Below are 13,937 nucleotides of genomic sequence, written 5' to 3' on the forward strand. Positions count from 1 at the left end.
ATACAATGGCAACAGGGCTGAGCGATTCAATTCCTGGGAAGCTGGTAAGTTAAATGTATGGTGCCACATTACAGTAACATGTTAAATCTGAGCACTGCCTGTGTGCCAGGCGCTCACTTTATACCCCCAACAACTCTCTGGGCTCATCTTCCTTGATGAAAGAGAGAGAGAGAGAGATTAAAAAGCTTGAGTCAGAGAGATTAAAAAGCTTGCCCAAGGTCACGCAGCTGCCTCTTTAATAGAGAAATAGTAATCGGTGTCAAAACAATAAATAGTACCTTTCAATAAAATCAGTTATGCTGCATATAGAATGCAGAAGCAATTTTCATGCCTGTCCTTACGGAGAACTTCATGCCACAGCAGGCAGAGCAGAGATGACTGCCCCTGTGTGACCGACAGGGAAGTTGAGGTTCTGGTACATGAGGGTCCAGCCCACTGAGCAGAGAACTAATAAAAAAATAAAAAGGCAGGCTCTACCCAGGGCCGGTGTGGCTCAATGGTTGAGTGCCGACCTATGAACCAGGAAGTCATGGTTTGATTCCCAGTCAGGGCACATGCCCAGGTTGCGGGTTAGATCCCCAGTGTGGGGCGTGCAAGAGGCAGCCGATGAATGATTCTCTCTCATCATTAATGTTTCTATCTCTCTCTCCCTCTCTGAAATCAATAAAAATATACTTAAAAAAAAAGGCAGGGTCCAGACTCAGACCAGTTTCCCCACTATCTGGTTCTACACCTGGCCCCAGCTCCCATGCACGTTTTTCAAGTAAAGAGAATCCCTTATCGGAAAAGAAGGGGAGCAAAAGCATAAGCCAATCACATAGTCTTATTAAATTAATCCTGTAGATCTTAAAAGTCAGTGAGAGAGAAAATCTGTGTTTTTAGGGAACCAAATTGGTCAAAATACTCAGATTGAACAGGACTTGCTAGGTCCACTAAAATCGCACAGTGACAAGAGGCCTGACTACTGGACCACACTCAAAACAAGTATTGTCTGGGGAAAAGACTCGGGTCACATGAAAATGCTGGACAGGTCTTGATGTACTTAGGGGAGAGTATTAACTATGAAAGGGAGTGTGCAGCTGGCTCAGGGGTTCCAGCAGGGTCGCTGTGGAATCACATCCACCCCCTGCTCCACCCTGAGCCACCGATTATGAGCCCACACCTTCAGCCAACCTGAGGCAGGGGCCTGACTGCACAGGTAGGGGAGTAAGAATATGCTCTCCCCCAAAATTAAACTTAAATTACTCAAACCCAAAATTCATTAAAAGAAAACAGTTAAATCCACAGCACTATTATAAGTAGTTTTAATTTATGGGTACTTATCTATTTCGTAAGCACAATAACATTGTGGGAATTTTTTCCTATTTATGAAGATGCTTACAGCATCTCAGAGGATCTAAAATACAAGGCCGGAACCACACTTGCGATGGGTCCTCATGTCGAGTTTGCCGTCTGGCAGAGCTGAGGAATCCTAGCTGCCAGGACACGGGGAGCAAAGTGAGACAGAATGGACAGGTCAGCGCATGGCTTCTGGCTGGGAGGGGAGGCCCAGGCAATGAGGAGCGGAAGCCTGAGCGATGCAGCGAGACGTCTCAGAGTGGACACCCTGGCAGGCCAAGGCCACACAGGCCTGGCCAAAGCGTGGGGACTCAAAGTTAGAAGGTTTCGGTGGAAAGGCAGAGAACAGCGAGGCTTAGATAAGCAATTATTACTTAACAAAACATTATATACACAGTATAACTCGCCGGAGAACAGTGTAGCAGATAAGAGAACACGTTGCAGAGATAAATCCCAGTTTAAAATTCCAGTTAGTCCCTCACTCGCTCTGCGACCTTGGAAAGCTACTGAATATCTGAGTCTGCTTCCTCACCCGCAGGAACAATGGGCCTGTTGTAGACTGGACACGGTAAAGCGCACGGTAGATGCTACGGAAAAGGCAGCTAGAGATGATGCTACGCTCTTTTATATTTTCCTTCCTATCAGTAAGGTGTGCTTAATCAGGTCATGGTTATTTATTATCCTGACTATTTTACTAGTAACCCTGCATTTTCTACAAAGGACCTTCCTTGAGTTCTCAGTTCATCTTTCTTTCAAAGAGACCTGGAGCTTTCCTGACCAAGGGCCACCTCCCCAACCCCAGGTTCACGCTGCAGCCCTCAGGGATCACGGCCAACATCCGAAGCTGCACCCACACGTCCAGCACACGGACGCGAGAGGAACACTCCTGGGTGCGGACGCTGCTCTCAGACATCCCAGGAGAAACCAGCGAACGGAACAAACGTGGCCCCGGCTGCTGCACCAGCACGGGGGCTGGGCTGCTAGCAGGCGGCGGACAAAGCAATCTGGGCTCAGGTCACGAAACCTCAGCTCCTTTTCCGTTCACACTGCAAGGCTGAAACGTTTCATTCATTCTTTCTACTCCATCCCACAGAGCTCCCAACGTTTACATTTAATCTAACTATCTCCAAAAAACCACTAACATTTCATCGACCTCTATCACTTCCATAGATAATCGAGCTCAAATGTGTTCCAAATAAGTCAAAGACACAGTAAAGGGCAGAAGAGGGATAAAAAATGTTAAAAGAAAAAGAGCTGGAAACATCAAAAGTGCTGAGCCAGAGAAGAGACCCCGGAGCGCAGAAGGTGCTGAGAAGCCTCAGGCTGAAGGGCGCCGGGCGGGCGGGTGGCCGTGGCTCCCCTGCACACCCAACACTTACCCCCAGCGGCGGGAGCCCTTCCACAATGTTCTTCTTTCCCGAGAGGAGGTCGGACACCGGCCTCTTCTTCAGAGAATCCCTCCTGGCCCGGTACTTCCCCGACGTGGTGAGGTCAGACTCGGACATGGAGGGCGTCAGCAGCCCCTCCCTCCGGGGCCGCTGGACCTCCGCCGGCAGGTGCACGGGGCTGCCCTCCCGGCCCCTCCTCTCGGCCTCGGGGACATGGGCCTTGGGCTCGTGGATGTGCAGAGGGGAGGCCGCGGCGCAGGAGCAGCCCGCCGGCGGCGGCTCTTGGGAGTAACTGCCCCGGGGCTCCCGTGCGCGTGGGGCGAGCACAGCCCGTGCCTTGCCGTCCTCCTCCAGCTCCTCCTCCACCTCCTCCTCCTCCTCCTCGCTGCTGTGTATCAGCATGGTGGCCTCGGACAGGGACTTGCTGTGACCATATCTCAGGCCTTCCTGCTCGGCCGTCTCTCCCCGCCTCGTCCTGTCGGGGAAGACATTTGGCTGGGAGCCCCCCGCGGAGCTGGCCCGCGGGGCCACGTCCGCGGCCGAGGCGGACAGGGTCCTGTCCTTGAGCCTCATGCCTTCGAAGCCGTGCGCCAGCCCCGCCAGCTCGATGCTGTTCCTCTTGTGCAGGTGCGCGTGGCGCGCAGCGGTGAGGGGCTCGCTGACCTCCTGCAGGGAGTGGGCCACGGGCAGGCTGTCCTCCTGGAAGGTCTGCACCGAGTGGTGGACGCGCCGGGTGATGAGGTCGGGGTTGCTGCTGCTGATGTACAGGTGGCGGGACAGGTCGGGGGTGCTGTTGGCGGGCCGCGGGTGCGGGTACGGGTACGGCGGGGGCGGGCGGTACACCTGAGTCCGCATGATGTTGGGGGCCGGGTAGTCCTGGGCCTGGAGCTGCACGTTGGTGAGCTCGGGCACGCTGACGGCGCCCACCACGGGCCGCCGCTCGGCGGCGTAGGGGTGAGGGGGCTGGCTGTGGAAGCTGCAGTTCAGGCTGAGCGGGTAGTGGGCGGACTGCGGGGACGGGAAGGCGGCGTGCTCCCGGATCTCGGGCTGGCTGTAGACCAGCGCGTCCGGCCTGCTGTAGGCGAACGAGTGGCCGATGTTGAGGTTTCTCAGCGAGTGGCTCTGCCGCTCCGCGTGCGCCATCCCTCGGTTGAGCTGCTTCATCACCGTCTCGTAGTCGGGGGTCGGGCGGTAGGACGGGGGGATCAGAGCGCTGTGCCGGTGAGACGGGACGTAGTCGGGCCGCATGACGTCGCTCCCGGTGATGCTGGGGTTGGAGGACATGGGCGAGGGCTGCGGGTAGGGCTGCGGGTTGTTTAAGGAGCTGGTGCTGTGCGCGCTGTAGACACTGCCGTTACGGATGCGGCCGTTGAGGTCGATCTGGGCTCGATCCAGGCTGGTCTGAGAGTGGCAGTAGTATCCATTCTGGTTGGTGACAAAGAGGTTATCTGGGGGGAAACATTAAAATATAGTTTGAAATGAGGTTTTTTTTAAAAAAAAAATGTACTAGATTGGACTAATTACTAATTACTCTAGAACAGTGGTCAGCAAACTCATTAGTCAACAGAGCCAAATATCAACAGTACAACGATTGAGATTTCTTTTGAGAGCCACATTTTTTAAACTTAAACTTCTAACGCCACTTCTTCAAAATAGACTCGCCCAGGCCGTGGTATTTTGTGGAAGAGCCACACTCAAGGGGCCAAAAAGCCACATGTGGCTCGCGAGCCGCAGTTTGCCGACCACGGGGCTAGACAATTACTGAGAGAGGCCTTGAATGTTGATGATGTAGTTTATGGAAATGGTACTGAAATGACCTGGCTTCCCCCACACACGCCGGGTGACCCTGGGCGGGTCATTTTCTCGTCTATAGGATGGGATGGCTCTGCCAACGCCGAGGATGGAGTTCAGGACGTGGCACGCAATAAAGAGGAGGCAAATCTAAGTCCAATATTAAGAGTACAATTGCAACACAACACATTGTCTTTTTCTGAAAATCAAAAACACGTTTGACTGGAGTGAAGAAACAGCCCTTCTGGAGCCCCAGGAGCTGCAGGCTGGGCACCCGGGGGCGCAGGGCCCTGGCTCTGCCTCCCCCTGGTGGGCAGGCCCTGCTGATCGGAGCTGGTTCAGGCACCAGCTGCCCGCAAGTGCACCCTTACGTGGCGCTGCAGCTTGTTTGTGTAGGTGCTTCCAGATGAACCAAAAAGGGCAACATCTGGGCAGAATCTGAGCTTCTCCAGGCCCAACAGTGTCAGCAGTAGCCACGCCTCACCAGGGGGCCGGAGCCGAGAACAGCCATGCTGAGAGAGCCACACCTGCGCCGGCGCCAGCCCCCACGCTGCCGCAGCTGCGAGCCACACTCAGAACCGGGGCTCCCTCTTATCGCCAGTGCCCACGAGGGCACGAACCTGCCGGGGCTGGGAAGAGGCATGCTTCCTACAGCCCACCTGAAACACTACGAGATGGTCTCCCACCCTCAGGAAGAGCAGCCGTCCAGGCCCTCGGGGAGCAGCCTGTGAAAAGCTGTGACTCTGTGATTCTAAAGAGCGTTTAAGTAGCACCTGATCATAAAGTGAATACACCACGGGCTGACGTTTGGACTTGGATCTGGCGACACACAGCCACGATGCGACAGGACTCAAATGCATCCCCGTGTGCTCGCTGCTGAGGCACGGTGCTTCTCGCCCCTGGCTCTTCCCGTACCTGGACGCACACAGGCTCTGAGTCAGGAACCCCCCACCCACCTTTGCTCCCTGCAGGACAGCCCAGGCCCTCACTGCAGCCTGTCTGGACTAGCACACCCGCTGCCGAAGCGGAGCTGGTTCAAGCACCAACTGTCTGCTCTCCCAGCCTCCAGGCTCCTCTGTGCACCCCACAGACCACCCAGGTGTGAGCCCATAGGCGTAAAACACCGTGCTGAGATCTTACAGGGGAAATGACTGGAACCCCGTCAAATAAAAAGGTCTGGGTTGATGGGGACAGAGAAGGGAAGATCAAGAACCGCCTCACAGAAGCTATGGCATTGGAGGGGCCTTGCGGGACAGGAGGATGGGGCAGGCATGCCCAGCTTTCATTAGCAGCCGGTCTACCACCAAGTGCCCGTGGGATCACGCCTCCTCCCCTCTGGAGGTCGGGCACCACCGTGGGACTAGTAATGGTCATGGGAACGGGAGCAGAAGCCGACAGCCCGTTTGCATGCTCCCTTCCCTGCCATTCTGACCAGCAACATTGCAGAGGGAAGCAGGGGCCTCCTGCCCGTGCACGGAGGTCATGTAACTGAGCAAGAAGTGGCTTCTCCTGAGTAAGCCACAGAGGGTTTGGAACTGTGTTTTCCCACAGCACAGCACAGCCTGCCGGACTGGACAAGAGGCCTGTGGGCAAGAGGGTGCGTGCAGGTGCGTGGGACAAGGGCATTCTGGGTGACAGAGCAGCAGAGACACCCCACCCCGGAGGCCATGCTCAGCGTGGCTGAGCACCAGGCAGCCAGAGAGGAGTGAAAGGACAGCAGAAATAAGACTGGAAAAGCAGTGAGGGAGGAGCGCGGAGTGCTGAGCCCAGGCCGGGGATGGTCACCAGGGAGCCGCGATGAGCCTGGGAGGTGGACACAGAAGGTGTCAGCTCCTGTGACAGAGCAGCTCATGAGAGCTTTAAACAGGAGAAACTGACCTGGTCAGTCACAGAGGGACAGGGAGAAGGGAGAGATGTTATATGAAGTTCGAGGCCGTATAATCCCATAGATTTGTAACTGACTGGCTGCTGAGGGCAAAAAGGAAAAAGAAGATGAGAAAAATTACATGCAGTTTAGAATCCAAGGAACCAGGGGAGTGACTTCATCGTGAGGATGAAGGAACGTGGGGAAAGGGACAGGCCGGTCAAGTGAAGAGATCAGATTTAACATTTCAATCAATGCTCAGCAAGGTGGAATAGCTGGTGAGATTTACTGAGTGCTCATCACAGCCTGGCGCTGCCCCAAGGGATGTGCATGCCGCACGCAGCCCCCTGAACCGCATGACCACCTAGCAGACCTGGAAGCGTGGGCAGAGCACCTGAGTGAGGAAGTGGTGGGAAGTGCAGACCTGACACTCGTCCTTGGTGAAATCTGGATGGTGGCGAAGCCTGCACGAGGGGGGACGGCGGGGGGGGGGGGGGGGGGGAGCAGGCGTAGGAGCCGTGAGCAACACTGTCCACTGTCGGTGCAGGAGGAGGAGGGAGAACCCACACACTGAGATTTGCAAGGCGGAGAGCAGGCTGGACTCTGATGGTAAGGAGGGTGTGCGGGTGCCGGGGACCCAGGAGAGGGCAGCTTGAACAGAAGAGCAAAGGCGGGAGGAATGAATGGGGGACCAAACATGGCAGCACACAGATGTCACTCTCAGCAGAAGGGGGTGAAAGAGGAAAAAGAGGAAAAACACCACGCTGCAGTTGGAAGAGAGAGGAGACAAAAGATAGTACGATGTGTGTAGACCCAGGGGAAGAAACAAGTGGGAAGGAAACCCCAGCAATGGGAAGAGAGAGCCTTCTCCCAGGAGTAGGAGGGCTGGGGTCGGAAACCAGACCAGGGCAGGGTGCAAGGCGGAGAGGACAGTGATGGTGGAAAGCACCCGAGTCCACACCCCAGCACTGCCCCCCTGCTGCCCACCTCGCGGCACGGAAATTCCCATCTTCACCACAAGCCCGGCACAAACCACACAGTCCACCCACAGTCCCTTCCGGCATCATTCCTACCGGTTCCCTGGGTGAGCCCACTGGACCACTCTCCTCCAAACACCCTTCTCCTCATTCTGCACCACAGCATTCAGTCCCCCAAACCAGCAGCAGGATCCCAGTCAGGCACCCACCCCCCCTCTACCTGCTGAAACCCACCTACCCATCGTCTGAGGCCCGAAATCCCTTCTCAAGGAGACTCATCCTTCCAATGAACGGAAGGAATTGCTTGCTCTCGCTCATCGAAACAATCATGTTCTCTTTGTATTTAAGTTATTTGTGTACTTATCTTACCCCCGACTATTAGATTCTAAGCTTCCTAAGATGTGGAATGACTTCTCTGCATAAAGCTCCTTGGCCTCAAGTAGGTCCTTGTAAACAAAGGAGAGAGCAGATATTAAATGAACGCTGAGATTCAGCTTTGGAAGCATTAAAAAAAACTTTTTTTATTTCAGAGAGGAAGGGAGACGGCGAGAGAGAGAAAAACATCAATGATGAGAGAGAATCATTGATCGGCTGACTCCTGCACGCCCCCTAATGGTGATCAAGCCCACAAACAGGGCAGCTGCCCTGACCGGGAATAGAACCGTGACTTCCTGGTTCACAGGTCAATGTTCAACGATTGAACACCACCAGCCAGGCTAGAAGCACTCTCTTAAATACAGCTCCCTATACTAATCAAGTGAAAAGTAAAAATACATTTTAAAAATAAAATAGTTAAACCTCTATAGTAGGAAGGGCTCAGGCAGGGGAAAGACAGAATGAGCCTGGGCCGTCTTGTGCCAGAAAGCAGGGAAGCACTGAAAGCTAACGGCGGGAATAACAGGACACACGGGAACCAGCTGGAAGAAGAGCCACTGGGACAAATTAGGGATCGTGTGAGCATCCAAATGTAATACATATGACCCAGCAATTCCTCTTCTGGGTATTCACCAAAGAAACATGAAAACACGAATTCATAAAGATATACCTGCACCCGTATGCTCACTGCAGCACTGTTTACAATAGCCAAGGCATGGAAACAACCTCAGTGTCCACTGATGGATGAACGGATAAAGATGTGATGCCTATAAATACAGGAATACTACTCAGCCATAAAAAGGATGAAACACTGCCTTTTGTGGCAACATGAATGAATCCTGAGGGTATTATGTTAAGTGAAGTGAGACATACAGAAAAAGACAAAACTGTATGATTTCACTCATCTGTGGAATATAAAACAAAAAAGGAACAAATGAACTAAAAAAACAAAAACAAGATACAGACAACAGAACGGTGGTTACCAGAGGGCATGTGGGGTGGGGAGGGCAAAGTAGGTAAAATGGGTCAAATATATGGCAACATAAGGAAACTAGACTTTGGGTGGTAGGCACGCATTTGATTATACAGATGTCAAATTATAATGTTATACACCTGAAACTTACATAATATTAAACAATGTTACCTCGATAAATTTAATTACTTAAAAAATTTAATACAGTAGTCCCCCCATATCTGTGGTTTTGCTTTCCGCAGCTGCATTTACCCACGGCCAACCATGGCCTGAAAATATTAAATGAAAAATTCCAGATATTTTGAGAAAAAGAGAGAGCACATTCATATAACTTTTATTAGAGTATATTGTTACTATACTCTAACTGTAAAATGAACTATTGTTGTCCTGTTTTTTATTAGTTATTGTTAATCTCTTACAGTGCCTAATTTATAAATTAAATTATACCTTGGGTATGTATGTTTAAGAAAAAGCACAGTACCACCCTACCTAGCTGGTTTGGCTCAGTGGATAGAGCATTGGCCTGCAGACTGAAGGGTCCCAGGTTCAATTCCAGTCAAGAGCACATGCCCAGGCTACAGGCTCGATTCCCAGTGGGGGGTGTGCAGGAGGCAGCCAATCAATGATTCTCTCTAATCATTGATGTTTTCTACCTCTCTCTCCCTCTCCCTTCCTCTGTGAAATCAATAAAAACATATAAAAAAGTGAAAAGAATAGATCAATAGTCTCTAAAATATACAAAATTAACACTATTTTTAAAAAAAGAAAAAGCATAGTACATATAAGGTTCAGTACTATCCCCAGTTTCAGGCATCCACTGGGGGTCCGGGAATGTATGCCCGCGGATAAGGGGGGAGTAATGTACTGCATATTTTCCACACATGTCCAAGAAACAGAATATAATGGCGGCCTATCCTATGAATCTAGCATGGCTACAATCATCACACTAATTTTGCATGTCACTTCAGTCAAAAATTATACTGGCTTCAAGGTTTCCAAATCTCATGATGTATTCAAATTGTAATCATGCTGCCAGGCCCCTGAGAGCCAGTGCCCCTTACCTTGAGAAGAAGTGTAGGGTTCTGTGTAATGTCCATTGTAATGCAGCGGGGGTGGGGCGGGCATCACATAGGGCTGCGGCTTAGGCTGAAAAATGGGAAGTTGGAGGCAGGGTTAGAACACACTGCCTAGGTAACATGCAAAGACGTTGTCTGCTGGCTTCTTCCTCTCCACTAAAACACTCCCAAAGGAGGCACAAACATACATGAAAAGCGAACATAAAAATCCGTAGCTCTTATCTGCCATTCTCACTGCTTCCCCGAGTGGCGATGCCAAGCCCCGTGCACTGAGGGCAGACACCACACAGCACAAGAAAACGTGCTGCGTCCGAAAAGTTCAGGGCAAAGAGGGATAGGCAAAAATGTCCTGAATCCTCATGTAAACATACGAATGTAAGAAGCTTATAGGGAGTATATTTCATTTTAGTAGGCAATATGGTCCAGTACTTTAAATATCTACAAACTCCTGATTACTCTTGGCTCATAGTAAAAATTTTAAAGATTAGATTCGACCTAATATTTCAATGTATAATCTAATAAATGTTATATCAATACTGGGCTTACCCTATGGAGGAAAACATCACCATTTCTTTGGTCAAAAAAACAATAGAATATCGACACACTTTTGTGTTCACACTAAAAATCAGCACTGCCATAAGCCTGAAGATGACATCACTAAGGGAAACACAGCCAGCGTGGCTTTCCTTCTTTCTTACCAGAGACATCCTTGAAGAAGACCTCCTCCTAATCAGGTTCACGGTGACGGTCGGCGTTTGCCTGTAAAAGAAGGCGTGTCCTTAGAAGAGCACATACATTCTCTCTCTCGCTCGCTCTCTCATACATACACGCCATCTTCCCAATTCTACCAGAACAAATTAATAAGACGGTAACATGATAAAGGTTCCCATGCAAAAGACAAAGTAATCCAATCTCAAATCTGAGACAAGGAAGGAGGGTCCCTGTCCCTGGCATGGCCTCGGCCCTGTCCCGCTGCCCGGGCCCCTCTGACCACGCCAGGGGCTGAGCCTCCTCCCGCAGCATCCGCTGCCTGGACTACCAGAGGGGCCGACGGGGGGAACCTTCCTTGGTCCATCCAGGAAAAGCAGACGGGGAAGGAGGTGAGGCCAGGCCCCCCACAAACTCACCCCAGAGGCAGCAAGACAGTGCAAACGCATCGCTCCGTGGGCCTGGCTCAGCACTGACCACCCCACTCACACACCTGAGGGGTGGCCTTCGGCTGCCAGCCCCAAAGCCGGAAGCACCTGCCTTTAGTTCAAGTCTGTTAACCACATACTCCAAACATAGTGAAGAGATAAGCTTGTAACTTTGGTAACTTAAGAATCTGTATTTCTTCTAAGGAATTAAGTTAGGGAAAGCCCAACAGTAGGAAAATTGTTTTAGTGGGCCTGTGGCAAACCCATTTATTTACCTTTCTTTCAAGAAACTTCTCTCTGGTTGTAAATGTACTTTTTAAAAAGCAATGAGAGTGGGTGGAGGTGGGAGAGGGCATAGGGGGGATAAATGGTGATGGGAAAAATTAAATGTTTTTAAAAAGCAATGAGAATATTAAGAAGGGCCAAAGAACATTTACCAGATAATCTGAGAGTTTAAACTAGTCACGACAAGCCCCATCTCTGAATAAAATTAGAAACAAGAAACGGAAAAACCCACTTGTAATTCTGTAGTCTTTAAACAGAGGCAGGCATTTTTTGGTTTTTTGTGTGGTCAGTTTTGTCGAAAGTAAGATCTAGGAACCTAAGCACTAAGGATTCTTGGCTTTGTTGATGACTTACATAATTTTGTCAAAGCACTTAAAAAAACCACCTTCCGCCCTCTGTTCCCGGCTCGTGAGCTTACGTGACACGTAATTACTGATTCCAGAAATACGCTGTGACCTTTGGTTGCACTGCTCCAAGGACTAATGACTGCAAATCCGCAGCACAAAGTGAACACTCGGGCCCCATGACCCCGAGCCTCGGGTCTCCCGGTCGACATTCCTAGCGCTCTAACAACGAACATCACATTCAAACCCTGTCCATTAGCTTAACACCCGGCGACTACAATCGCTTTAACTAGATGACTCTTTTTAAATTAAACGCTTTAATAATTTCTTTCATTATCTTTGGAATGTAATAACCTTGTTGGTGAACAGATGTCTCTTTCCCAAGGACGCTCCGTTCTGCCAGCATTTATGTTACTCAACAACACAGTGGACGCGACTTCCGTTAGACGACGAAAATACCACACGTGCCGGTAGAGAAGGAGGCCTCCTTGGTGAAGCGGGTAAGAAGGCCGTGTCTGGGCTTTGTTTTTTATTGTTTAATAGTCCTTAACGGCGTGTTCGTATATTCCTAAAACCTGTGTCCAGAATGTGAAGACACTGCACTTTGCAGCCTTGAAATTCACTCTGCCTTCGCTCATTCTCCAAGGTCAGGGGTAGGTTTAGGCAAACTGGTCTTCGGAAGTTTCTATTTAGCCCAGAGACTCACTGAAGTGGACTGAACTTTAAAAGCACGACAAATGTGAAATTGAGACTTGGGAGGAAGGATTGCTGACAGAATCCTCCAAAGACATGTCCAGAGTTGCCCAGCCTGCAGCAAACGTCAACCGCAGTGTATCAAACACAAAACCCCAGGATCAGAGCCTAGGACGCAGGCAGCAGCTCCCCCACGCGCTGCCTATGCTGCACCCTGGCCGGCAGCACCCAGCATGCGGGCGACACTGCCCGCTGCACACACACAAGCGCGGACCTCTTCCTCCCGCCACACTGTTGGGCGGAGCCAGCCCCGCCCTCGTTCTAATTTTCTAACCTCCCCTTTCTTCCTGCCGGCGTCCTTGTCAATGCAGTTTACTGCGGGACCAGCTACCCCGCACTCAGCACACGACACGACAGAAAGTGGGGGAACTGTTGGCTGTGTTTTCCAGACTTTGGGGGCCGTTTACAATGCTGATGGGTGCTGCTGACATGTGACCGGCGAAGAACTCAGGAAGAAAATCACCGGAATGCGTGCACTGGGGAAGACAAAACAAGAAAAGGCTGCCAGCCCCGAGGAGAATAAATGGCAGGACTTGTTGAAACAGGGCTGAAGACTCACCCCATGGAGCCCACACCAAACACCGTGCGGGAAGAGGGCTGTTACCCTGATTTCACAGATGAAGAAACTGATACTTAGATTAAGTCAGTTACTGCTGGTCACATGGAAATAAGTAGCAGAACCGGCATTTGAACAGGCAGGTCTGTCGGCTTCCTGGGCACAGACTCCTGATAATTGATTATACGCCTAGAACCTCCCCCCGCTCCACACACACACACACACACACACACACACACACACACACAACCCCACCTGCTTTGTAAGGCCCGTGGTGCCTGGCTCACAGGAAGCCCTCAATGTTTGCTGAACCAAAAACACAGTGAGTGAGGAGGGAAGTGATGCTCACTGCTAAGGACGGGCAGCTGAGCTGTACTTCTAAGAGTTGTCTGAATTTTGCTTTGTCAGCTTCTTTTTTATAGATTTATGGCTAATGCAGAGGAATGAGATTTTTTTTAAATATATTTTTATTGATTTCAGAGAGGAAGGGAGAGTTAGAGAAAGAAACATCAATGATGAGAGAGACTCATTGACTGACTGCCTCCTGCACGCCCCCTACTGGGGATTGAGCCCACAACCCGGGCATGTGCCCTGACTGGGAATCGAACCATGACCTCAGGAAAAGCCTGGGGGAGAAAAGGAATCCTGAGAGGCCAATTCTAGGCCCGCTGCAGTCTCATTAAATGCTCACCACGCTTGAGTTGACCCGGTTGGACCGTGAGAACAAGTCTACCAATACTTTAGTCTAGGTTTAGAGCCTTAGAAGACATGGCCATAAAATTAAAGTTATTTTCCATTTTATTACCTACCAAAAAGCTAAGCATTGATTTACTTCATCTGGGGAACAAGTGCTCACAATGAAACATACTCGTTTTCCACAGAGCGACGCGGATATCAACCGTCATGAATAATTACATAGGACTACCTCATGCAAATGGACTTCCACGATCTCCTGGATGTACAGAGATTAGAAACAAAATGTGGCACCAACTAATACGGATGCCTGCAGGAAAGGAATTATATTGGTGGCTTATTCAAAACCACTGACTCTTCATTATTTTCCAAAAAAAAAGAATAAACA

General features: G+C 50.7%; 1 protein-coding gene across 2 annotated transcripts in view; it reads right to left on the bottom strand.

Annotated features, from left to right (window-relative positions):
- Positions 1 to 13,937, bottom strand: part of PTPN21 (protein tyrosine phosphatase non-receptor type 21) — a 69,876-nt gene that overhangs the window by 15,561 nt on the left and 40,378 nt on the right. For both annotated transcript variants that reach the window (XM_079767909.1, XM_079767910.1), the window contains exons 11-13: positions 10,481 to 10,541; positions 9,768 to 9,852; positions 2,718 to 4,174 (exon numbers count right to left, since the gene is read on the bottom strand). In XM_079767909.1, the coding sequence (XP_079624035.1) occupies positions 2,718 to 4,174; positions 9,768 to 9,852; positions 10,481 to 10,541 (1,603 nt within the window). The remainder of the gene's footprint in view (positions 1 to 2,717; positions 4,175 to 9,767; positions 9,853 to 10,480; positions 10,542 to 13,937) is intronic.

This window comes from Cnephaeus nilssonii (assembly GCF_951640355.1).
Source record: "Cnephaeus nilssonii genome assembly, chromosome: 4".
NCBI classification, from domain to species: Eukaryota; Metazoa; Chordata; class Mammalia; order Chiroptera; family Vespertilionidae; genus Cnephaeus; species Cnephaeus nilssonii.